Here is a 27,622-nt window from a genome sequence, read left to right as displayed (position 1 = left end):
AAATTAAGCAGTGTGGAGTGGGGAGACGATCATTGGGGAGACGATTACGATATTCGACAGTTATTCAAGCTAAACTATTACACGCAAACAAACTATGACAGCATATTTGAAATCAGCATGTCTGATATGTGTATGACTGATAGTTTTGAGTTCACGGCTCAATGATTAGGTTTGTTGAATTCTCTGACTTTGCAGAAGCAGCCCGGTGCCCAACCAAATATGATTTTGTTTAAATATCATCATTAATCAGAGCCAGAAAAAGATCACCAATGTCTTTTGTTGTGCTTCCATCAATCATCTTGACAGAATAACAAAACCAATGATCAAACTATCCTCATATTTGCGGTTGGCTAGCTACGTGTCAATTTGTCTGGGATTAAATTAAGCAGTGTGGAGGGTGGAGATGATCAGTGGGGAGACGATTACGATACTCGACAGTTATTCAAGCTGAACTATTACACGCAAACAAACTATGACAGCATATTTGAAATCAGCATGTCTGATATGTGTATGACTGATAGTTTTGAGTTCACGGCTCTATGATTGGGTTTGTTGAATTCACCGACTTTGCAGAAGCAGCCCGGTGCCCAACCAAATATGATTTTGTTTAAATACCACCATTGATCAGAGCCAGAAAAAGATCACCAATGTCTTCTGTTGTGCTTCCATCAATCATCTTGGCAAAATACCAAAACCAATGATCAAACTATCCTTATAGTTGCGGTTGGCTAGTTACGTGTCAATTTGTCTGGGATCAATTTAAGCATTGGGGAGACGATCAGTGGGGAGACGATTACGATATTCGACAGTTACACTGGCTAAACTATTACACGCAAACAAACTATGAGAGCATATTTGGAAACAGCATGTCTGATATGTGTATGACTGATAGTTTCGAGTTCACGGCTCTATGATTGGGTTTGTTGAATTCTCTGACTTTGCAGAAGCAGCCCGGTGCCCAACCAAATATGATTTTGTTTAAATATCATCATTAATCAGAGCCAGAAAAAGATCACCAATGTCTTCTGTTGTGCTTCCATCAATCATCTTGACAGAATAACAAAACCAATGATCAAACTATCCTCATATTTGCGGTTGGCTAGTTACGTGTCAATTTGTCTGGGATCAAATTAAGCAGTGTGGAGTGGGGAGACGATCATTGGGGAGACAATTACGATATTCGACAGTTATTCAGGCTAAATTATTACACGCAAACAAACTATGACAGCATATTTGAAATCAGCATGTCTGATATGTGTATGACTGATAGTTGAGTTCACGGCTCTATGATTGGGTTTGTTGAATTCTCTGACTTTGCAGAAGCAGCCCAGTGCCCAAGCAAATATGATTTTGTTTAAATATTATCAATAATCAGAGGCAATGAAAGTATATATTTATCAGTAAATATATAATGATACAGTTAAATATGAGACAAACGTATAACTGCATGGGGTTAAACTTCCAGGTGCTCTGGTTAGTTTTGCTCATTTCTTCCTTTATATATGCTTTAAGCCCGGCCTCCTTTAACCTCGGCTGGTCATACGTATGTAACTCAGATTCTGTATATAAGCAATAACTCGTCTGGTTTTAGCGGAGCCAAGTATAGCCTTAATAATCGAGCATACTTTGTCGTTAATAGCCAAAACAGTGTCAACTGTGCTAAATTTGATCATGTTAGCCGAGCTGGCTATAGCCGTGCCAATTGTACTCAGTCAGTTGGCTAATTCCGATCGCTCCGTTAATAGCGAACACAACTAGTTGTTAAACCTGCAAACAATGTATGATGTATAATATGTGAATGTCAGGCCAACGTATTACACAGGTAGGTAGATGTAGCATTGTCTTCAAGTTTTTTCGTTCAACTCAGTCTACTTACAGATATAACAAAATCAGCAGACAAATAGTAGCATAGATGATGTAATAGATCAAAACTTCATAACATACTCTGTGAGGTTGTCGTCAGGGAAGTGGCGGACTCTGACTGAGTAGCGTGTAAGTTGTTCTACTACAAAACTGTTATGTTGAGTATGGAACACAGAGACGAACATCCTTCCAAGCAACTTTATCCAAACAAGGATAAGATAAAAAAAGATAGAATTTTGTTATCCCACCAAAATCTGTCACATTATCCAACATGATCCAAAACGAAAATAGTCATCTTAGCATACTTTAGAGGTACTCATTACAATACAGAGCTGGGGCCACTTGTAATGCAAGTGCATTTCACACTGCATTTTAACTTCCACTAGTGGAATGCTAAGTGAAATGCATCAATACATACGATACAATGGCATACAGCAAATCCTTAGAATGATTCATATTTTACATGAAGTACACCTTCCCCATTCCCTACTAGGGCTTTAAAGTTCTAAACTCACTTCCTTGTTCATTGTCAGCAGACATTTTGGTCCTCTTGCTTTCTCTGCTGCTCCATTTCTTTCTCTGCTCCTTTCCACTGCTTTGCTTTATCAACTATAACAAGAACTTTAAATTTGAGGTACAGGCCTTCTGTTTTTAAACGATCAGGTGATAAAAGAAAACCAAGCAACAGGTTTACCAAGGGGTGGGTAGATAAAATAATATTAACAAAATTTCAAGCTATCCCCTGCCGTATAACATGCTTGTCACTTCATGGTAAAAACAATTCCTCATGTTTGGGACTTTCTACCCCTTCTAAATTTTGACTGTTCCACAATCACCTTGTTTTTCATGGTTTTCTGCGTTTGGTCGCTTACGCTTCTCTCTCGTGCCTTCATCTCCTTGGTCAAGCTTTCGTTCTTCACCTAAGAATATAATTTAAACCACAGTTAACAGCAGATCACATGAATTTTTTCCCAGGAGACCTGCTTTGGTAGACAAGTTTTTGCAAACCATTGTTCCTAGAATAGCTATGGTAAAATTAGGGATTATTCTCACCCCTGTCAAAAGTTTCTTCTGTTGGCTCTTCTGTCATATCTGTGTCTTCTTCTGCCATCTGCCTGTGATCTGCAACTTACAAAATAAAAAGTATAGACAAATTAGAACTAATTGATCTAATATATACATAAATGTAATACTGATCATAAGAAAGTTGCGTAGTGACACGCAGATCTTATCAGTTGACTCTTGGGCTGAATGTATTTTGAAAGTATAATCATACTACAAATGGAACCGCTTCGAAAACATTAGGTCTCATCATTTCCTCTAACAGCAACATGGTAGTAAACTAATAATTGGAGGTAAATGAACTAATACATGCCATGAAATATCAAAGTTGACCTACAGACTAAACATGGCCTGCAGTCTAACGTATGAGTGCACACAGTACCAAAATATTAAGCTTTTTGATATGACACGCATACACTTTTGGACACAGATAACAGGTTTTTTCAAATACTCAGACTTCAAAAGAATGGTGTCGCTGACACCCACTATCCAACTGGACCCAGCAACATAACTTGTTTGAGGTTTCAGTACTTTCTACAGTATTCAAAGGTGACAACAAATGTATCATAAGCATAACACATATTGACTGATGACAATGGCAACACGATATTGCAACTGGTGTTGCGATCTTACTGAGAATATCTTCAAGCTGCAGTTCCTGCAATGGCACCCATCGCCCAGTCTCATATAGCATGGCCGGTCCTTTTATCGCTGACTCTCCTGTTGATTGTTGTTCTGCTGGTTCCTCTGCTGCTCTTCTTAGTTCTGCAAATTATAGGCCCTATGTGCTGTATGTAAGTTACAAAATGTAAAAACTATACAAAAAAATCAGAATCAGGGCAAAGAATAATATTTTATGACAAACTCCCACGATGAAAACAATGAAATAATTGATTGTTTTACCCAAACGGAATCACAGGTTCAGTGCAGACAGACAGTTCTCACTAACCCAACAGTCGTGTTCCCTGTTCTGTTCACTGTTCAGAAAATTATATTAATTGAATTTTATTCCCAATCCTTATTTTTATTTACAAAAAAACGAAAATAGATATAACTCAAACTGAACTTTCTTCTATCTATTTTATATTCATATCAATACTTATATCATATTTTGATATCAAAAGATATCAAAAGACTTGAGAAAATACAGAACACCGCTTTAAGGTTCATTTTTAAACTAAAGGGGCAAGTCAGTTTTACAGAAATAAGAGCAAATACAGGGATCGAGAGTTTAGCTAAACGGCGAAAAGATATTAGGTGTGCATTTTATTTAAAAACAGTGAAAAGGAAATTTACGGTCCCTGATTTTAAAAATACTATCAAGCACCACAACACTCGACAGAAAGCAGGTCTGTTTGTGCCAACAATCCGGACAAATGCGTTTTTTAATTCTTTTTGGCCGAGAACAACTCGAGACCTGAGAGGTTTTTAGTAAAGAATTTTTGTAATAAAAGAGTTCCCACACCTTTCCTTCTTTCTATAGAAGGGTGTAGTGGGAAAATTTTAGATTAGATTAGATATCGTTGTAATGGATAACGATATTCTAAAACGGGCCTGTTTTAGCCCACCCACCGAGAGCGTTAATAGAAAGTAAAACGAGAGCCACTACCTATAAAATACAATGTATAATTAATTATGATTAACACGAGTATTAAATTTTGGCATTAAGATTTTTAGAAGGAATAAAATACAAGATAAAATGCGAGATTGGTACTACGGAGAATAATAATAATATATATACACAAAGTACCAAACGGTACATCGTACTCCGAGTATCTTTTATTTGAATTATTAAAATTTGTTAATAAATAAATAATTTTATTCATGATTTCATTTGAATCCATTAAAATCAAATACTAATTTCACTAGGCACGGCACCTAGTGACGTGTTAGAACATCAGCCTGTTTGTTCCTTAATCTCACGAAAAGACTTATGTTCTAACAATACTCAATCCAGATGATAGAATATAAACCACAAAAATTGTCAATCTAATACTCATACAATTTTTATTTTCAAGTATCATTCTGTATATATTATTATATTATCGTTACAATTTTGTACCAATATAACACTGTAAAAATCTGTACAGGAACAATTACACTGTAGATTGTATTTATACACTCTCAAGTATTAACCTTTCATCTTGGGCCGAAAAAGGGGACATTTTTTCTGTTTTAGTATTATTTTTAATCCATAAAGAGTTCAGGATCATCTTAGGCACGTCACACGACCTTTACTAAAAAGCGATTAATTTAAATTCCTACGTTTTATTTGTTAAAATCTAGCAATTGCTTACTGTTCTTATCAAACGTGTACCTACATTGATTATTTACTTAACAATTTATCAATCATATCTTGTCGCGGAATACTTACGTTCTGTTGTAGTCTAGTTCGCAGTCTTTTAGTTTTTAGTTTTGTAATTTGTTAGAACCTTGCGACTCTAAGATAATAAGTATGAGCATGAAACACGACCCCAAAACTACCTTTGTTTTAGACTCAAATCCATGACCATTTTAATTTCCTTCCTATTTTAATACAGCCCATACACAGGTCTATGACACTGTGCTCCAATGTTTACGTGGTGACTAACTGCATTAATACCTGAGAGATCATTGTTTTATATGCGTTCTGATAAATTGAGGCTTACTACGTTATCTGTAGTATTCGCACTCGGATAATCACTGCATAGGTAGTATATCGTGAGGTCATACTACCGATTCCGTAATATTTTTACTACTAGTAGAGTAGTATTTCATGCAATATACACTGTTATTTTGCTATACCTATGGGTACGCATGCTGGGTCTTTATAAGGTGTGTAATTTCAGAAATGCAATAAAACTGATTAGTGATTGGGTGATTTTTAATCAACAGGATTTGAAAACTTGGCTGTGTGTTAGACTAATGAGGTTGCTAGATAGCTTTCACGGTCTTCACCTCTCCAAATTGTGTTTGCAGTGAGCTACCCTTTAACTGCTGCCCATGTACAAATTTAGCTATCGGCCTACTGCCAGCCTTTGATCGAAAATTGCCGATTTTGCTTCATGATATGTATACAATAATTTCTTCAACTTCAAACATATCTAGAACACTTTTGTTTTATATTTTACTGTGCTAACATGTTAACCAATAGCACTATGCAAAAAATCAATGTATCCACACTTTGTGCATTGATGAAGCTATGTGAAGCTATGATCGCTTCGAAGCTAAAACGATCCTCTAAAATTTTCCTTACTCTCACAAAACTATTACGTTCACCGTCATCAGTCAATGATGCTATTTTAATTATCTGTGTCATCACGAAAAGCTAAATCTTGATTGGCTATGATGTCATCAATATAAGTAATTATCTGTTTTCTGACTCGCGCGGTACTTAACAAAACTTACACAAAAATGTTCGTTTGTATGTTGGAAAGTCACAAACAAAAATATAAAACTACTTAGATAGAAAACCATTTAAAAATGGCTCAAATGGGACGTAGTTGAACACGATGTCTTCTGTTTACACTTTCATGCAACCTCAGTAGTCAAAATATTTTCATAAATATACTTCTCGCTTTCAATAAAACCATGTCTACTTTACTTGCACGTTTATTTCATCATCATTGTAATACTGTCGTTATGAGCACTAATATCTCAAAACCCACCATGTAAATTGTTTAATTTTTAAACCTTAGCTCGAAGGATGGCATATCATCATCTAATAAACACGAGGAGACTCTTGGTCACCTGTGATTGTCAAAAAATGTTGCAAAAACTATTCTCCCTGTTCGGCAGGATATGTGGGTTATATGATCAGATTGCAACTAGACTATTAGACCCAGCCGAAAAAATATTGTAAAGTATGGAGCATCTATAATTGATACAAGATTTTCGGTGAAACCCAAAATGTTTGTCATAAACTAGCGCTACGAAACGTTTTTTATTGAGCCGTTTATTGACCTTTCATTTCACGTAATGACACCACGTGTCAAAACAATAACCGAATTGTTTGAGGACGTCAGAGAAATAAATTGATTCAAACTACAGCGTTTTTGAATTGACAGCTATTAACTGTTCACTTTTGAGCTTTTAAGAGCTTGTAATCACATTTCCACATATTTTGCACCTACAACACAGCAGAGGAAGGCATGGTAAACCTTGTGATATCAAATAACCGTAATATGAACTTTGTTGCTAGAAAACCTTTAAAGCTTCATGTATAGTTGTGTTGGGCCGGTATATAATTTAGTGCCGAATAGGATATCCTTGCACTTTTTTATCAGTTTTCCTGGTGTCGGTATCCTCGGTATTTACCATCTTTGGTATCTGCTGCCAACTAAGAAAGTTCAGTAATGTCGGTATTGTAGTTCGGTACACTGCATATGGTTTTAAGTGTGTGTTTAACTTGAGCTTACCTACTGCACATTTTTATATAACGCAGGTAGGGAGATAAATCAAATATATATTATTTTTATTTATATTTGATAAAATATACAACACATATGTTGTTTTACATTTTACCAATGTAGAACGTAATATAATACTAGATACCTATAGGTAGTGTGGTAATGTTCGTTGAAGAAAGAGTTATCATATAATTCGCATGTGTGGTTTTCAGAATTTCTGAGAAAAAAGTTGTGATTGCCAATGTGCGCTGAGCCACCCTCTTTGATTAGCGCGTTCCTCAAAGATGCGTTTCTGCTATTAACCATAACATCAATTTACGCACGATTTTTCTCATTGCTTTCTCGTTCCGTTACAGAGCGATTGTGGGTGAGACGCTAAATGAGCTCTTTCATAAGCAGCTCATTGTGAAGGAGATTCTCCCGTGCCCACACCTCGCTGGTAATGCTGTAGCCTGTCAGATACAAAATATTTTCGGATAACCAATTACTGATAGGCTTTCACGGATAAATACCAATCATATCAAACTGGCTGCGGACAACTAGCTGCCACCGAAAATGATTGATTTTTCGGATACCGATAACCACTCGATGTCGGTAAAAGCGGATAAATCTTTACCGGCCCAACACTGGGTGTAGCCTATACATATTGGCAGCTTATAAAAAATATTTTCCATAATTAAAAAAGCCTTGAAACCAGAATATTTAATGTTATCTGCAGCCACGACTATTATTAAGCAGGCCAGAGAATCACACAATAAAGCTGAATTTTGACTGAATCTTTTTATAAAAGTAACCAGAAACCTTAGCTGTTTTGTGAACTATTGCTCAGCAGGCTTGTGAGAAACTTCATGCACTATAGAGATTAAAACTTGACAACAAAAGCATAATTACAAAAGTAATTGATTCGACGTTCACAACGTCACTAGGTTTGGTCGAAAGGATCAGCCAATGTTACCCATGTCCAAAAAGTTGCTGTTGTAAGTCGTGTTCAATTTGGTCCAACCAAAATGAACCTAGATTTGCTAATTAATAAAAAACATACCTGTAACTTTTTAACACAAAGCTCGATATATTTTACCACACATAGATAATTAAATCATAGCTAAATATATACAGCAGATGTTATCACACAACAAAGAGACAGCTGACAATACAATATTCTTACAACCAAATTCAAATATATGAGTGTATCCAAATACATTTGAACATGTACAGTTGTCTTTTAGTTAAATGGCTCATATCAAGTATGAGTTTTCATATGCCTTTTGAATTGATAGCGTTGAGTAAATTTACTACTGCATATCTTGCACTGAAAAGGCTTCTCTCCAGTGTGAGTCCTCTTATGACTTGTTAGGTATTGGCGATGAGCGAACCGACTACTGCATATCTTGCACTGAAAAGGCTTCTCTCCAGTGTGAGTCCTCATATGACTTGTTAGGGTACTGCTTTGAGCAAACCGACTACTGCATATCTCGCACTGGAAAGGCTTCTCTCCAGTGTGAGTCATCATATGAGTTGTTAGATTACTGCTTTGAGCAAACCGACTACTGCATATCTTGCACTGAAAAGGCTTCTCTCCAGTGTGAGTCCTCATATGACTTGTTAGATCACTGCTTTGAGCAAACTGACTACTGCATATCTTACATTGAAATGGCTTCTCGCCAGTATGTGTCTTCATGTGACGTGTTAGAGTATGACGATGAGCAAATTGACTACTGCATATCTTGCACTGGAATGGTTTTTCTCCAGTATGAATCCTCGTATGACTTGTTAGATCATGGCGAAGGGCAAACCGCCTACTGCATGTCTTACACCGAAACGGTTTTTCTCCAGTGTGAGTCCTCATGTGTCTTGTTAGATTGTGGCTACGAGCAAACCGACTACTGCATGTCTCACACTGAAACGGTTTTTCTCCAGTGTGTGTTCTCATGTGTCTTGTTAGATGACTGTGGCAAGTAAAGCTAGCACTGCATATCTCACACTGAAGAAGTTTTCTTGTAGTGAGACCTTTTATTGTTGTATTTACAGTGGTAGTGTATAACAATCTTCCAGATCTATCATTTTGATCTCTTTCAAAAGATTTCTGTCCAGAATTTTTACCTATAATACAAGTTAGTTTTTTGGGCACAGACTAAGTAGTATGGTACAGTCAATAATTGTTATATCATAAAACTCTCAATCATACCGTGCAAGTAATATTAAAAAATTCTTCAAGAGTTTTCATTGCAACTATGCCTAATATACCATATGCAATAATTTAAACACACAGTATAAGGTAAAGGAACAACCATCAGATGTAAAGCATTTAGTATGAAAGGATTTTTCAGATGACTAAATTTAAATATGTTTCTATCTCAGTGTGCATCTTACTTCCTGCTGCAACAACCACATCCTTGATATGGACAAATAACAATAACAGCCTCTAGATGTATTTTGGTTAAAAAAATTTGGCGTGACACTCGAGTCTATCTACTCTTTCAACATAAGTTGATATAATGTAAAACCTCTAGTTGAACGCCATGGCGCTTGATTTCTCAATCCTTCCTTTATTGTGGCGATCGATTGGATATGGTGTTTAAATAGAGGCTTGCGCTGTATTTTTTAATCGGCTTGCCAGAATTGTGAGAAGATAAATTTAGCCAGTTACGGGGGAAGTGATTGTTGCCTATAATTTGCCCTCTCGTTCCAAGGGTGCAATATTAAACGTTATGGATGCAATAAATTTGCTAAATTACCTCCAACTTCTTAAAGGTCCCTAAATAAATATGCATTGAAAAACAGAGAAATATCACTACCGGTTGATACCTATTGCTCAAAATTAACTCGCAGTGATATTATGGCATATGACCTGTTTGAAAACTTGTTGCAGCTTTCAATTTTTCTTTGAATCTAAATTTGAAGATATACCTTTATTTTAGATCTCTTTGCACCAATGTTTCATAAAAAAACTCATTACACTCATTGATATGATTGCTACCGTTTACAGCCAAAAGTAGCTTTCATGTTCAATAGAAGAGGAGCTACGAGCGTCGACAAGTTGTAAGATCAGACGACTGCAATGATACTATTAAATAATATGCTGTAAACCTGCAAGTTCAAAAGTTAATGAATGATAATCTACCAACTGCTTCAAAAATATATTGACGAACAAGAGATATAAAAGAAACCATACTTTTATTACATGCAAAAACAAAAACTGAAGTTTTTAAAACTAAAATATTGGCATCGTTTGCGCACATCGCTGCGTTCTGATTGTCGCTTTTGATGGAACGGACATTTTCTGATTGTCCAATACATTTTACAATGTTTTCGGACCTCAACTATTCTTCTGCATTGCCAAACTAGTTGACATTTGCGTCCAAACATTTTTTGTCAGAGCAAAACTCCTACATTGCTCTGCACATTTCTGTTTTCGCGTTGCATTCAGCACAAATGCGTTGCATTCGTGCTGAATGCAAAGCGTAAAAAATTTGCTACCTAATTGTAACCATTGGCCTAAAACCAGTCGTTCATCTATCATCATAAATCTAAACCGTCTTTTTATATACATATACTTCGAAGTATCAAGACAGCGTTTACAAGGAACTACTATTAGCACGGACCGTCAATAATTATTTCCATAGTGTTGTTTTCAAAGTTTAAACAAAAGAAGTGGAAAGCTTTCGAGTTGGATAACAACAAAAATTATTGTTATATGCGTAAATGATACATTTTTAATACGATTTCGTAGAAACTTTTCTACTAATCACTCGATATAATGGTTTCATGACGATTAATGATTGTTAAAGTGGCGATCAAATGAAAGTGGTGTTGAAATAGAAGTGGCGTTTAATTAGAGATTTTACGGTAATCAACAGTTTTATTCGAAATGTACTTACTTGGAATCAGCTGGTACATATTGTTAATAAAGCAAACCTAGAAGGTTTGTAAGAGTGTAGTCAATGAATTCTGATACAAAGACTAGAAAAAGATACTGAAGTAAGCTTAAACATTCGACAAAATGAAGCTCATGAAGTGTTTCATCTAAAATTAGTCTTTATGTAGTGAAAAGCTAACTTGAAAGACAAGTGCCATCATGTGACAAACTGATAAATACACAATTTTATACTTTCATGAAACCAATAGTTTACTTTCGGATAGGGTCATGATCAGGCCATCAATGCTTTGGTCATGCGTTTGTGAAGACCATGAGCTAAACATGTCCAACAGACAAACTTAGCTTATAAAAATTGTTCTGTCATTATCTTTTCAAAATGATTTTCCAAAATACTACGCAAAAGGCTCCACTTTTTCACATGAATACAAAAACAAATATGTTATTGTCTATTTTAGCCATGAACAAATACATTTCAAAATGACTATGACCACTGCAAACGTTGCATCGACAAACGGTTGAAACGTTTTACCAATATAGGAGTGTTGAGACCACCAAATATAGCAAATATAAGACCAGACATGTCGATATAGCAACCAGGACAAAAATGACTGGCTGTATAAAACTGAAATCCTCTGACAACCAGTACTAAAAATAACATCTATGAAAAGGTATGTGGCTTAATAGAGAATAGCACAATATATTATAGTAAGATTGGAAATTTTAGTTTTAGTAATAAACCAGTTTGTGAGACAATAGAGGAAGGTAATTATATTCATTCGACTAACAGACATCAGAGCTAATCAACAGCAGTTATTACTATTATCTAATAAATCTTTAACTAACCAGTTGGGGAGAGGTTACCAGCACCAACATCAGATCTTGGCTCTGTTCTCACTTTTGCGACCCCTACAATAATTATGGGAGGTCATCTAGAGAATATAACAATGATAATTGTCTTGTATATTTATTAAGTTGAAATGAGTTTCATGAAAAATTAACTGCAATATATTTGACCACCTTCATCACTGTCATTGTTGATTGATGAATCACCAGGTTCTACTGTAACATCAGCATCTACAATACAAAATATCGATAAATTACTAACTACAAGTGGAGTTATAGTTCAACTAAGTATGAGGAGCAGCCTAGAAATTCTTTGCTCTAAGCTGACTGGTAAAAGCATGATGATAAAATATTATGTAGTTATGATACTATATGGCTATAGTGGAACTAGTTATAACAGGAATGGGAATCCAAGACATATATATACGAGAAAGAGCAGATATGGTTGTATAAATTACAATATCTGGCAAATTTATAGAGACATGGACTAAAAAGGAATTAGAGCTAAAAAGTGACAAGAAATAAATATGGTTATCAAGGACACTAATAAACAAGAAATTGGTACGGAGAACATGGCCGTAGATGGCATGATTAAGGAAAACATGTGTACAGAAGATATAAAAACATAATACAACAACTATAAGTGATCGATAATCTTTATCATATACTGTAAATACCATAAAACCTCAATATGAATGCCGTGGCAATGCATTTTTCAACCCTTCCCTTATAATGACATTTTATGAGAGGTGTCGCTTAAATAGAGATTGGCGCTGTATTTTTCAACCATTATCCTATAGTGACGTTCTATCAGAGGTTGCATTCAAATGAAATGGGGTGTTTAAAAATACTTCAAATAGAGTGTCTACTTTACGTACAAATGAAGGCAAGTTTAGCTTTGGCTGTTACTGGTACAACTTAAAGCTCAAAGTCTCCTTCCTGTCTATTCGTGCAAGTTGAGTGAATGACCCAGAATGAGTACGATGGTAAAAATTCGCAAAGCGTAAGTGTGAAATGATAGAATTTTTAAATTACAGCTATTTATACCAATATAATCACATATTCATCTTTCTACAATATTTTTATACCAATAGATGTCTCCATCTTTCTAAACTTCCTTCCAAATTAATAGGTTAACCTTAGTAACTATAGTATACCTACAGAAAGTTTCGTCTATTTGGTGGTTATAATCTGCAATAACATGTAACATTACAATGTACTTTGTGCAGTACGTAATGTATGTACCGTAGGGAGTTCTTACCTCCAGGGCAGACATATAAAATAGGCATTGAATTTGGCTTACATGAATTCAGCTTACTAAACACATTCTTGAAGTCAGGTCCTCATATGGTTTTAACCATTTTACCAATCTTAAAATTGTTCATCGCTAGAATTTTATCACCTATATGTTTCCAATTTTATTTTTATAACAACTAATAACGAATAACACAGAATCGAGTGAGATTGCTTCGGATTGCTTTCATTAGTTGCTAGTGGAATCTCGAAGAGTATCATATCAGTCTCTATCTCATCCTGACTTTTCAGAACACCGACCACAAAATTTGAAAGTCACAGAAAAATTTTTGTAGGTGCCATATTCAAAATGCTGCAACAAGATAATGCAAAAATATTGTGTTTCATATTGAAAGATAAGAACCATAAAACAAGGACAGCGAATCTTTGGGTGCGCTGTATTTAACCAATTGTGTACTACGAAAACTAAAGCTTTGCTACAAATGTATAATTACAGAAGCAATAATTGCAATGTTTCCGATGCCGAAAACTTCAGGCAGAAAAATCAACCCAAGTACACATACCCAAAAGCCGTTAGTCACCGATCATGTTCAATTTGGTTAAACTAAACTGAACCAAAGCTTATCATTTATTGGATATATTATTTTAATCAAACATACTTTATGTTATGCAGATAGGTAGTTCAATCAACATTCAATATGCAACAGATATGATCACACAACAAAAATAAAACTGACTATACAACTTTCACAAAACAGAATCAGAATATATCGGTGCATCAAAATACATACGAACGTGTACCGTAATGGTTGTATGTCTTACAATTAAAATCCTCCGTATCAAATATGAGTATTCATATGTATTGTTAAATAACGTCGTTGAGCAAATATATTACTGGAAAACTTACACTGAAATGGCTTCTCACCAGTTCGAGTTCCAATGTGGACCTTTAAATACCATAAAAACTTTAATTGAAGGTCCCTTCTATTTTAACGCCACCTCTATTTGAACGGCACCTCCAATTGACCGTCACTCTGAGAGAAGGATTGAAAAACAGAGCCCCACCCTCCAATTGAACACTACCTCAATTTGACCGCCACTGACATTACTTGGCCTTTATGAGCACATAATATCAACTGTCAAGTAGAAAAGTGTCCACAAAATCGTATTTATAATTAATCGTTCACACCAATAACATATATTTCTCATGTTGCCCAATTTCTAAGCTTTGTTTTTACCGTTAAAATTTTGAAAAAAACACCACAGCAATAATCAACAATGGCCACAAGCTAGTAGTAGTTCTATGTTTATTGCGCTCTTTCTACTTTGACATAGCCTACATAAATAAAAGACAGCCTAAATGTATGATAGTAAATGAACTTTCAAAGCAACGCCATAGAAACAATTACTTTCTCAATCCAATAGTGGTCCCTTGTTTAACACAGTCCTGTTACTTCGACAAACATGTACATATATGTAAAAAGGCTAAATTTACAATGATAAATGAAACTTTGAAAGCAACGCCATAGAGAAAACTACTAACGATCTAAGGCTAATAGTAGTTCCATGTTTAACTTGGTCTTAATACTTCGAAAGACATGCATATAGAAACCGGTTTGAAAGTTTTGAACCAAAGTTTACGTTTACCGAGGAATACTTTTATTGTGCTAAACACAGCGCGCAAATGTTTTGCTCGTGATGGTGTGCCTGAGAATATCGATCATCATGATCATCAAAACTGCACTCCCATTCGAAATGCCGAAGGTCTAAATCCAATCCTTTGTCTTTAGAATCGCCAAGAAGGTGGTTTATAAACTGATGTGAAATTTTGATGACAAATGAAAATTATTTTCAGTAACACTGTACGATGTAATACCAGCCATTATTGCGGCATTTTCATGACTATTGAAACTAAAATAAGGTTTTTAGTGTTTTTTTTAAACCTATATTTCGTTTTATGTAAAAAAACCATTAAGAAAAAGGGCTTAGCCCAACGGCATGAATGTCGGTTTGCCGGACAGAGGACATATGGGATGTGTACTCTGGGAAGTATGGGCAACGTTAGCATCGCTTGGCAAGTAAAGTGTTTAAATGTATCTTCCCAAACCCTGACCAACTAGTCAAATGATAAAATGTCAACCTCTAATAGAACAACACTATAAGGGAAAATTGAAAAATACAGCGCCTTCAAACTCTTATTGAAAATAGGGTTGAAACCTTTACTTGAGCCATTACAGTCCAATAAAGGTTTTATGATTGAATTCTGACCTAGATAACTGAGCCAATCGATGAATATCTTATAACCTTTGTCATTAGGCAAAAGTTAAAAAAGTAAACCTATCTCAGGACTAACCTGAGAGCCGCATGATGATAACAAAGGTCTTAATATGTCTCAGGATCACTAGTGTTTTACTAATGGGGTGTATGAAGTCCTGTTGAAAACAAAATCTTGACATTTTATAAATCCTGTTAGACTAATATCCTATTTACCTGTATTACAGTGTGTGTTAGCTGATGGACTCTCTGGTTCTAGATTGAGCTCAATGTCTACAATGTAAAGAACATAGAAATGTAGATACATTGAATGATCTCATTTATACAAAATATCTTAAACACATTTTTATTGAAGTCATATGTGACTTTAAAATCAGTGTGTCTTTTGCAGTCGGAGGTTACAATTTATTAAAAATAACTCATACTCTCTTAGCTCTCATAGATCTGCATTTAGCACATGGTATCCTCAAACTCCTTATGTTTAAAATTTCTTCATTGGGTTTATGCTCAACTTTGTGACTAGGAACCATCAACAGTCTATCGACATAAACATTTTTAGATTTCACATCCTCAACTTTCAACTGTCCAGGTGGGCTTTTTCACGTGTGACCCTGCCTGTCCAAAAAATAACAACTTTGAGCGATATTTGCCTCAGGGGCAGACACGGGAAGCAACGCATGAACTTGAGTGAGTGTTGTACTATAATTATTGTTTGGTATTTTTACTGCTATTCGTACTTTGAAACTCAAACTATTTTGGAAGTTTCTTCTCATCTTCTCCTCTTTTCCTCAAGCAAACCTTTCCTTTAAGATACAAAACAAATTCAAGTGAACTAAATTGAGATGGTTTCTGACGCGGCAGCCAAATGGCCGAGTATGAAAGTTGGGTCACTTTCGAGAACAGCATCGCTAAGTTTTCTCATCAAAAGATTTAAAAAGGCAGACTAAAGTCAAGGTGAAAGCGAGTCACAAAGCGAGGTAAAAACAGCCACGTCGGGGAAAGAAAAATATTTAAAACTTAAAATGAATGCAAAGTTAGAATTAAATTTAGTATCGCGTAAGATTTAAACTTGTTTGCAAATGTGTATATGATAAGCTAAGTTAATTTCAGTTAGACCTAAATTTAAAGCTTACGTTATATTACGTGGCTTCACAAAATTGTAACACATAATGTGTAGTGTACTGAACATGTTGCTGTCACATCTCTGCCACAATGCCATTAACCTCTACGATCTGTCGCAAAGGTAAGAACACTATAGTGTACTGTACATAAGGTACCATTTTATTGTGGATCATAACCGCTAGATAGATATTTGTTACTTTGTGAGCGTGAATGGCAAAATAATATAAATAAAAACATATTTTCGTAGTAATATCCTGTTTTTAGGTAGTCTTTTTTGCATAGGGTGAGAATAGATTGATTTGTATTTAGGTAATTTATATAAAAAAAGTGATATGAGATAAAAAATAATTGACATAAGGGTGCAGTCCAAGAGCACATGATGCTTATATACTGAGGTATGCCTGTATATGAAAAGCTACTTTAACCCTTTAGCGACCGCAAGCTTACGGCTGCAAATTCTACAGCGCACCAGAGCATTTACTATGGCGATTTGAGCCTTCAATGCCACTGCGTAAAAACTGCATCAAGATTCATCAAAATTGAGATAGATACATAAATTAGCATGCATAAGAATGCTGAGAAATTTTTCTACAAGCTGATACTTTTTTATGTAGATAGCTTGCAATTGCTTTCCTGCAAAAGTCTCAATTCGTTTAAGCAACAATTTTTTTTGTTACTGTACATCATTTTCAATTGTATTTTATATTTACTAAAAGCAATTGGCCATGTTTTCTAAATGATTCTTGCATGGATTCATATGTTCACAAAAATTTGCAAAAAAAGTTAGTCATCAAAGAGCATTGAAAGCGGAGTTATGAACTCCGATGTATAGCGGGAACGCAACTCGAAATGCTCGAGACACCATGTCCATAAGCAGGGCAAGACAGTCACCCAACGTGTTTGCTCCAACTTTCATGCAAATTGGCACAAAACTGCAAAAGAATATGCATCTGGAATCTGAGAAATTTTCCTGCAGAATGAGATTTTTTCCTACACGCAGCTTGCAAAAACTTTGCTGCTAGACATTCACATATACGCAATTACGATTTTTTGCTATGAATATTTATGCGATTCTTGAGACTATAGATTTATGTAACAATTTTGCGTATTAAGTCATTGCACAAATTCATGTGTGCTGCAGCATAGATTAACTGGTTGTGTGCAAGAAGAATTAAGTTGTGAGCCTATATTCACACATTAGGTGAAGTAGCAAAAGACATGAAGCAACATTATGAGCAGAAACAGCAAATCATGGACTGCTAGATTGCAGAACAATATGAGAACTGAACTCTTTGATTAGAGTGCTGCTCTGAAGATGGCAGTGTGCAACAAATACAGCACACAAATGCACAACTAATACAATAGATTAGCAAATGTATGCAAAAAAGCTAGCAATACAAAGCAGTGCAGCATTTGCAGAAACTAAATAAAATACCATTTGCAAATAAATTTAGTTAGCATGGTAAGGATCAAAACATGACTCGCACAAAGATATTCCGCAAGTGACTCCGCTGCCAGTGCATTCAGCTTGCTCATCGACGATGTATACAGACAACTTGTGCACATAGCCAAAGACAGCAACGGAAAGGAAATAACTTAATTCCAAATTTAGATCTGTTAGATGGAATATACTGCCTGAAGCTGAGTCATCTTTTCCAATCCAGCAAGCTTTCATCTACAGATATAAATTTATCAGCCAGAAAAAAAACAGGATAGAACCAGTCGCGTGTTATGGCAAAAACATTTTCTAAACTGAACTATTTATTGCCAGCAGTGTCTTCAAAATTGTCCACAAAGTGTAAACTTGCTTCTCATTTTCTTTCAATTTTTAAATTGATTGAAAATCAGCGTATATAATAAAGGAATGTGGACCAGTAAGGCAACATAGTAGGCTTTTGCAAAATACCGATATGCAAAACAAAACAAACCATTCGCAACATATTTATCACCAACAGGCTCCGCCCGAAGCATTGCAACGTTTTTGAAGGCCATATTTATTAATTTCGTTAAATATAACATTTATAATGGCCGATGTTTAAAAAGTTTTGAATAATAAAAAACACTTACCTGTTAAAGAATTCAAACTTATAATCCTGCCAGACTGTCATCAAAATTTACTTCTTTTGGTTTTAAATCAGCTCCTCTTTGATATCCGTCATTATTCCCCATTTCAACGCCGGCTGTTTCAGTCTCACTTTCGCAATCCAATTCATTCTGTTGATTTTCTTTTTTCACTTTCATCGTCTTCCTCACATTTGTCTGCTCTAAAATCCTCTTCTTCTTTTTCAAACCAGACGATATCTTCCAGCGAACGATTTTTTTTAGCAGAGCTTCAAATATCACATCCTTTAATGATGATCAGCTTTCCATAAAGAACGTGCAACTTCTAACAACACGTTCTTTTTGCACACGCGTATACGGGACTAATTATAGCCTCAAAATAGTAGTATGATATATTTTTAAACTCCTCAAATTATTAATCAAATTAAAAATTTTAGTGCCATTTTTAAAATAAATAAATCAATTTAAAAATACCTATCGAAAACTCAGATCTGACGGACATACATTGGTTTGGTGTGCTGAGACTGCGCTCTCATCGCGTAAATTTACAAGACCGGTGTAGAAAATGTTAACTGTTGACCGCAACATTGCTTTTTGCCGTCAAGTGCTATGGCACTGCATTTATGCACCAAAACACAGCATTTAGTTTTAACTCTTGCTCTGTTACTACTTCTACTATCTAGCCCCATTCATCCATGTCTCATTACAACCCTCATGACAACAGGGTAAAACCAATAGTACCCTTTTAGAGTGACCTAATGGCAAAGCAGATGATGCCAAATACCAAAGAAAACTTGTTTGTTGACTTAAACATACAACTTTCCTGGCTCTAGTTTGCATTGCATGAAGGCTAGCTATTTTATTTTGCTGTTATAAGTGTTAAAATAATGTGAAAGCCGTTTAAAAAGGTAGAATATTTAATGCCGAGCTATATAAAACAATATGAATTTAAAACAAACCTGAAGTTGAGCTTTGAAAATTGTAAGATCGACTAACAAATACACTTTTATCATTCAAAATATTTAAGATTATCAATAGCAGAAAATTCAAAAACTGTGTAAGACAGCTTCATAGACAATCTAAATATATTTCCACAGCGAATATATCAGTTTTTAGATATTTTATAGATATATTATGCTTATTCATCAGTCATTAAGTTTCCTCAATTCTGAGCCATTGCAGATTCACAGAAACCACGTAAGCGTTTATGTGGAAATGCAAAAATGGCACCCAAAGGCTTAAAAGAAATGCTGAGCTTGCAACAGATATTTCACTCTTGCTGTAGGAAAGTGGAAAACACACCCTACATGATGAATTTATTTGCGGAGGTAAGTTTCACGCAAATTGCCTTTTTCATGCATATTTGCAGACTAATATATTTGTGGGTGAACACAACCACTCCCTATTAGGAGTTAATTCTATTGTGGCTAGCAATGGAGTTAATCCTTCACATGCGCACACCGCGTGTTTCAGTTTCTGTTTAGCTTTCAACTACGAGTCGACCATGCTAAACTATAAATTTCTCGCTGCATTCAGAGGCGTTTTGATGAACCACAACTTGGGGTAAGTAATGAAATTTTTTTCAAAACCATTCACTAAGTTAATACTTGAATTTTACTTTAGTTCTTCAGTAAAACACAATATTCATTTTCTCCATCTCTACCACTTCGTTATTTGTTTTCGTGTGAGAGAAAGATTTTTCATCATACACGGAGGCCCAATGACTGCAAAGGTGGTATATGTCAGTCTTAGAAGATCACCAATCATTCAGGGAAGTCTTGAAATTGAAGTAGAAGTGACCGCAGTTACTTACGAGGATAATATATCTGTTTAAAAAAGGAACAAAAATGCCTTCACGAGCCCAAATCTTTGGCCAACCGGCAAAACTTTGCAATAGTAGGCCATGAGGAGAGTTCTGATGATAACTTCCTTACCAGCCATGTAGTAGCGAGATAATTGCCTTTAACATCTACCCAAGACAGTGACAGCGATATAGAGCAGCTATTACCAAAATAACTAGTCAGAGAGCACCATTACGCGCTAGTATTTACTTATCAAGATTGTCAGTTTAATTTTATTGCCAAAAAACCTCCATAGGGGCTAAACCTTTTCTATTTACACCATTCATCGTTTGTAAAATTTTATTTGTATTTGCAATATTTTATTTGTACTCTCAAGTTTGTAATAAATTATAATATATCTAATATTTGTGTGGAAATACAAATATGGCAGGTAAATGATTAAAAGAAATGCTGAGCCTGCGACAGCAACTTCTATATTGCTGCGGGAGAATTCAAAATATAGGTGACATGGATCACGCTATGCTCTCAAAGGTCAGTATCATATTCATAGACCTATTAATTATACTATATTACCTACAAGTATTGTTAATATGTCTGTGAATATAGTGTAACCTATTGTAGGTATAATCATTGTGTACTCACTCATGTATACAGTATATATGCATGCTGTACACATATTGTGCCTTAGTGGTATGTATGAGACAATCATGTCTGTTTAATGTACATTACTTAATTATCAAAAAAACGGACAAAACTAGTCTGTGTTAGTTCGAACAAACAGAGGTCAAAGGTTGACAGTTTATCACCTTTACTAAATCAAACTAGTTCAACGATTTAATTCACAAACACATCAAAGCTATCAAACCTTATCAACAGCAGTTATCACTATTATTTAATCAATCATTGACTTACCAGTTGGGTAGAGGTTATCAGCACCATCGTCGGATCCTGGTTCTGTTTTCACTTCTTCAACTACTGCAATAATTATGAAAGTTCATCTAGAAAGAATGATAATGAGCAGTTTTTTCTATATATATTAAGATCTCATGGATTCCATGAAAACTTTCTTCAACATAATTACCTTCATCCCTGTCTGTGTTGACTGATGAATCATCAGGTTCTACTTTAACCTCGATATCTACAATATAATGTATTTATAATTTACTACCTACAAACATTAATTTAGCGAAGCTATATAAAAAGACAAGCCTAACCAGTACTTTAAGCTGGCTGGTTAAAGCATCACAATAGAATAGTATGTAGTTACAGTACACTATGGATTGAGGGGGCAAGGTTATAGCAGACATGGGAATGTAAGATATCGTAACACTTATAATTCAACGCAATGACACTGTACTTTTCAACCCTTTTTCTATAGTAGCAGTTACCTAGAACTGGCTTTATAAATAAGCTGGCGTTGTTTTTTTTTCAAAATGCTCATCAGAATTTTGGGAAGATAAATTTAACTCTTTTATAAGCGAAGTGCATGTAATTTATATTGCACTTTCCTTTTCACTGTGAAATTAACCCATTTGATTGCAATGAGCCTGCTAACTCTAGCAGTCTGACTAAGTCTGACTAGCGTCCGAATAATTGTTTGAACAGAGCAAAACATTTACGTGATGCATTTCACACAAGCGATAAGCTTTTAGCAGCATCGTAAAGCACATCTTTTGACCTAAAACTAGTCATTCATATACAATCATAAATGTAATCCATTTTTCACATTCGTTGAAGTATCAGGACCGCATTAAACAAGCAACTACTATTTGCCTGTTACCGGCATTAATTATTTCTTTGATGTTGCTTTCAAAGTATTGATGAAAAAAAAACTAAGAAACCTTAAAGTTAAAAACGGACGTCGCTATGAACCGAAAAAACAAAAGAATTAATTGTTATTGATGTACCCTAGTCATTATTAATACCATTTTGAGGACACATTCCTACTGATCACTTGCTATTATGGGTTCATAAAGATCAAATAATGTCAAAGTGGTGGTCAAATAAGGGTGGCGGTGAATTTAAGGGTGGCACTTGATTTTTTAACTTTTCTCCTATAGTGGCAGCCAAATGGAGGTGCTGTTCAAATAAAGGTGACATTCCAAAAGAGGTTAAATTTCAATTAGGTGTTATGTAACGTCTACGGAGAATATGGCTATACCAGGCATGACTATAAAATAAATAAAGATAGAAGAAAGGCTTGAAAAGGACATGGCTGAAAAAATACAAATAGAAAAATTGATCAGTCAAGCGTGGCTACAGAGAACACCGATGAACAGGAAATGAGTACGGAGAACATGGCTATAGATGGCATGACTAAAGAAGAAATGGGTATGAAAAACAAAAATACATATTGCAAAAATTCTTAAGAACAATAATCTTTATAGTATACATAGTTTAGTAGAACTCTCTAACTAACCTGTTGGATAGAGACTGTCACTCAAAACCTCTGCTTCTGGGTCAGATTTTACTATCACAGCGTTCATGGCAGCCATTATATGGAGAGATCGGTTTATCTACATAAGACAAAAGTGTAAGGCTAGATTAGGTAACATCCATGTTTCCATGCAAGGGAATGCGAAGAACTAGCTTTTTATGAATGAAGTCCACTTGTAAATAAAATAAAAACAATTCACCTTGTAGTTGGGCATATATGGCAAACATTGAAGTATAAACTTATTATTACAAAAAGATACAGTGAAACTTATATTTTAATGCCATGGTGCTCAGTTTTTCAACTCTCTCCCAATAGAGGCTGTCAAATGGAGGTGGCATTTGAATAGAGGCTGGCTTTGTATTTTCAAATAGCTTATCGGTGTTTGGGAAAGTAAATTTAACCCTTTTAGGGGCATCGAAAATGCTGTCTACATTTTGCCCTACTCATTGGGAAGAACTGGATGATATTATAGCCTGTGCAATGCTTTGCAAGTTATTATACCTTTTTTTTTTAATTAGTTCTAAATTTGAGAGTAAATTTTTCATTATGCTGCTATAGTTAAAAGTTGACTTGCAACAAAAATCACATTACAATTAGGCTTATTTGATATCAAAAGGTTCACCATGTCTTACTCTGTTGTTTTTTAGGTGCAAAATATGTGGAAATGTGATTACAAACTCTTAAAAGCTAAAAAAACGAACAGTTAATCGCAGCCACACAAGATTGCCGCAGTTTAGATTCTTTCTCCAAAACGGCTCACATGTGAAGTAGTTGTGGTAGATGGTTTCTGCTTACACTTTCCTGCAACCTTATTTGTCGAAATATTTCCAAAAGTATACTTCACTCATTCAATAATACCATGTCTATTGTTCTTAAGCGTCTGTTTTATCGTCATTGTAATGCTGTCACTTTTAGCAGTGATATCTTATAGCTTACCGTAAAAATGCGTTTAACTTTTTAACCTTAGCTCGAAAGAGTACATATCATTGTCTGATAATCATGAAGAGCCTGTTGGTCACCTGCGTTAATCAAAAAGTGCTGCATAAATTGTTTGCAAAGTATTGGGTCACATGATCAGATTACGACTTGCCGATTAGACCAAACCGAAACAAAGCTGAAAAGTAGCAAGCATCTATATTTGATACAGGGTCTTCGGTAAAACCCGAAGGGTTTGTCATAAATAAGTGCTATGATAAGTTTTATATTAAGCCTTTTATTGGCCTTTCAATTCACGTGAGAACATCCTGTGACAAGACAATCACTAAACTGTAATGACAACGTCTGAGAAATAAACAGATTCCAATCTACGGCGACTTTTGTTTTTGAGCTGTTAAGAGCTTGTAATCACATTTCCAAAACTTTGGCACTTACAACACAACAGAATATGACGTGGTGAATCTTTTGATACCAAATAACTGTAATGTGAATTTTGTTGCAAGTCAACATTTAACAATGCTGCATGAAAGGTCATTGCACTCATTGATATATTTGCTACAGCTTGCAGCCAAAACAGGATTTTTATGAGCGATATAAAAAGGTCTCTTCATAGCAAGCCGAGTTAAACCAATTGAAAAGATCCTGTCAAATAGTTTGCTATAAATCTACAGATTTACAAGTTATATAATAATATTAATCTAGCGAATGCCAAAAATATATAATTAAAAACGGATAAAGAAATCGACCGATACTTATAATACATGCAGAAAAAGAAATTAAAAATTTCAAAAACAAAATATTTGCATTATTTGCTTAGGCAGTTGTAATGTGATTGTTCCACTAGATGAAATGAACATCTATTGGCTGTTTACTACCTTTCACTATATTATAATTACCTTTCATATTACCTTCCATGAAAATACAATAGACTTACATAAAAACCAATAATTAACTCCATTAAAACGACCAAATCTTATAAACTTTACCAACGATATTTTGACAGCAACTTCGATAGTTATATTTTGAATGTCCCCATAATCTTTGGCTATTATTAAAGTTTTTCACATGAAATACATGCACTAAAAAGTCAAGATCGCTCGATATAAAGTTACTAGAGACCAATTAGCTAAGAATGTCACAAGCTTCTACAGCTGTACAAAATCACGATATTATTTTTGTCTGTGATTGTTCTGCGGTGAACTTTCTGTTAGATAATCAGTGAGCCGCTAGTGAGAGGCCTGCCACTCAGTCTATACCGTTAGCCACAAGCTCGTTTTTATGGAAATCAAATTTTATTGGTCTACCTGAAGTGAAAGCTGAGAAATTATAAATAAACTAATGCACTGTATAAAATCTGATGTATCAACTTCCGACCACAAAGATAAGATAACCTGAACCGATACATCATCTTGCGGTAGCGAAAGAATTAAGAAGTGCAGAAGAAAAGTTGGTACCAGAAGACATTGTGGAAGGTATAGGACTGGAAAATGTTCATTCCATCAAAAGCAACAATAAGAACGCAGTAATCCCAGAAAAAACTTTTGGTTAAGAAATGTTAATTTTAGTTTTTGCCTTCAATATAAGTGTGGTACAAATCAGAGGTAGGTTAGCAGATTTATTGCATCCAAAAGATTTAATATCGTTTAACCAGAAAATGTGAGCAAAACATAAGCGATATTCGTTTTGCCCATTATAGGGCAAAATTGATCTTCCGAAAATTTGGATGAGCAATTTGAAAAATATACCGCCAGCTTCTATTTGAACGCCGCCACTATAGAGGAAAGTTTGAAAAACAGTGTGCCATGGCTTTTAATTAGGGTATTACAGTATTTTGATTTGAAGATCAGTGGTGGAAATTGGTTGAAGTCAACCAATTAAATACGCTATCAAACATAGTGACAAAATAAATTTTCTATGTTTTAACATATCTTGGCAGTCTCAAGGTTTTATAATTTTAGTATTACAGTTACCGGTCTTTCTGGCTTATATTGACTTTCTCTTTTTTGTGGTATAAATGATAAAAATTTAATAGGAATAAAATTATTACAATACTTGATAAACAATGGGTACAGCATTATAACAGTTGTCAAGCACTGTAAGCTATAAAACAGCTCAACCACATATTGGATTGATTCAGAACTGTAGGATTTGAAGTATGAATACAACAGGAAAGAATAACTTCTGGACTTAATAGTAAACAGGCGTAGCGCAATCACTGCAAAAAGGATCGGCATGACTTGAGATCAGTGCAAACGTGGTGTATATGTTATATGATGTGAACAAAGATCCTCTAAACTTAGTACCAGAAACCACCATGATCGCCTTAGACGCTAACCTCTACTGTACATTAGTTTATATAACCAGTTTACACCAGACGAGTGTTTTCCATGCATGTCACTTGTATTTATGAATTCAGTCTTGTTAGCAATACCTAATAAAGTAGTTTCAAGTTAGGTAGGCTAATAGGTAATCACAATAGAATCAAAGTCTGAACATTCCTAGTTTAGGTTTAATAATATTGTTGTCGAATATTCAAGTATATAATGAAATTAGCTGCATGTATGGCATTGTACAGTAATAACAATGTTGTTACAACAAATATATTCAATCAACATATCTAATAAGTATCATTTAAATTTGGAATGAAAGTGTTTTATTATTTATGTGTTTTATAAGTTTAATTAGGTTTAGTTATAGACATAAATTTATACCTATAACCTTTTTGGTAAGTCTGGGCACAGATTTCTCTTTTAGAAGTTTAAGTGTGTTAGCTGAAGCATGAGTATTGTAACTACCTGCTATTAGAGATTGGTGGGTGTAATTATTATGTGCACAAAAATTCTATAGTATAGTAGGTGAGCTGTGCGTAGTAGATAGAATGCCTGTCAGTAGAATTGGAGTTTCCGAGATTAATTCCCCGGCAAAGTAGATTATTTTCATTCTTAAAACTTTAGCGCTATAATTGAACATTTGGTTGACAGACCAAAAATGACAAATGAGCATTAAATTTATTTACACTGTACATAGATGGATTGTAGCTTCAGTTTTATCTGTCCATGTATAGTGCTTGAATTCTGTGATTTTGGGTCTAGGGCATATTAGCACTGGTCATTAGCAAGTGAAGTCCATGAATACGCTCAGAAAGACCACACACTCGAAACAACAGAAAGATAATATGTTTCTGTAGTTTACTTACAATCCTTTACTTTTAACTTAGTGTGAACTCTTAAACATTAAAAGAAATATTGCTACTTTTGTAATCAGTCCTAAAATAGTCCCTAGTATTGAATTATGTATATTTGATTTATAATAAAGTCCTAACTTTTGAGTTTCTTTGAAACATAAAAAAATTGTTTTGATTTGAACTAGTTTACGCATGTTGCTACACTCATGAAGGAACTTTATTACTGCTACTTGTAAACTCGTCGAGAAGAAGGCGTAATAGCAATCAACAATTATTTTGTTGATCAACAAAAAGTTAGCTTCATTCGATGTAGTTTGCTCAGGTTTGTCATACTCATGAAGGAAAACTAATGCTGCTCGATCAAAAATGCATATCTGCATCGTTATAAATATCTGATTAACTATAAGCTGAGCTATCTATAAAGCTTGACGCTCTGTTCATAGTATTAGAAAATCCTCTCAATTTTTATGCCTGGAGATTTTGACGAACTTCGATTGAAATAGCCCAAATTATGCCAAC

The 27,622-nt window shown here is 34.8% G+C and overlaps 2 protein-coding genes across 2 annotated transcripts in view; both read right to left on the bottom strand.

Annotated features, from left to right (window-relative positions):
- Nucleotides 1–1,695: 1,695 nt before the first annotated feature.
- The window catches only part of LOC137388043 (uncharacterized), a 96,096-nt gene continuing 70,169 nt past the window's right edge, over nucleotides 1,696–27,622 (bottom strand). The window contains exons 4-12 of the mRNA XM_068074560.1: nucleotides 15,778–15,834; nucleotides 12,208–12,264; nucleotides 12,034–12,096; nucleotides 3,559–3,690; nucleotides 2,917–2,991; nucleotides 2,700–2,783; nucleotides 2,379–2,472; nucleotides 1,945–2,005; nucleotides 1,696–1,767 (exon numbers count right to left, since the gene is read on the bottom strand). Coding sequence (XP_067930661.1) covers nucleotides 2,393–2,472; nucleotides 2,700–2,783; nucleotides 2,917–2,991; nucleotides 3,559–3,690; nucleotides 12,034–12,096; nucleotides 12,208–12,264; nucleotides 15,778–15,834 — 548 coding nt within the window. The 3' untranslated portion in view covers nucleotides 1,696–1,767; nucleotides 1,945–2,005; nucleotides 2,379–2,392. The remainder of the gene's footprint in view (nucleotides 1,768–1,944; nucleotides 2,006–2,378; nucleotides 2,473–2,699; nucleotides 2,784–2,916; nucleotides 2,992–3,558; nucleotides 3,691–12,033; nucleotides 12,097–12,207; nucleotides 12,265–15,777; nucleotides 15,835–27,622) is intronic.
- Nucleotides 8,383–9,295, bottom strand: LOC137387305 (zinc finger protein 121-like). Its single transcript, XM_068073679.1, has one exon. It carries the CDS (start codon nucleotides 9,241–9,243, stop codon nucleotides 8,554–8,556), a length of 690 nt encoding a protein of 229 aa, XP_067929780.1. The 5' UTR covers nucleotides 9,244–9,295; the 3' UTR covers nucleotides 8,383–8,553.

The sequence above is a fragment of the Watersipora subatra genome, chromosome 2 (genome assembly GCF_963576615.1).
Source record: "Watersipora subatra chromosome 2, tzWatSuba1.1, whole genome shotgun sequence".
NCBI classification, from domain to species: Eukaryota; Metazoa; Bryozoa; class Gymnolaemata; order Cheilostomatida; family Watersiporidae; genus Watersipora; species Watersipora subatra.
The sequence above is the reverse complement of the archived record's forward strand: the minus strand, read 5'-3'. Positions and strand labels throughout refer to the sequence as shown.

Bases quoted from the DNA above. Each gene is read 5' to 3' on its own strand.
- LOC137387305 (XM_068073679.1), bottom strand. From the start codon at position 9,243: ATGAGAACACACACTGGAGAAAAACCGTTTCAGTGTGAGACATGCAGT.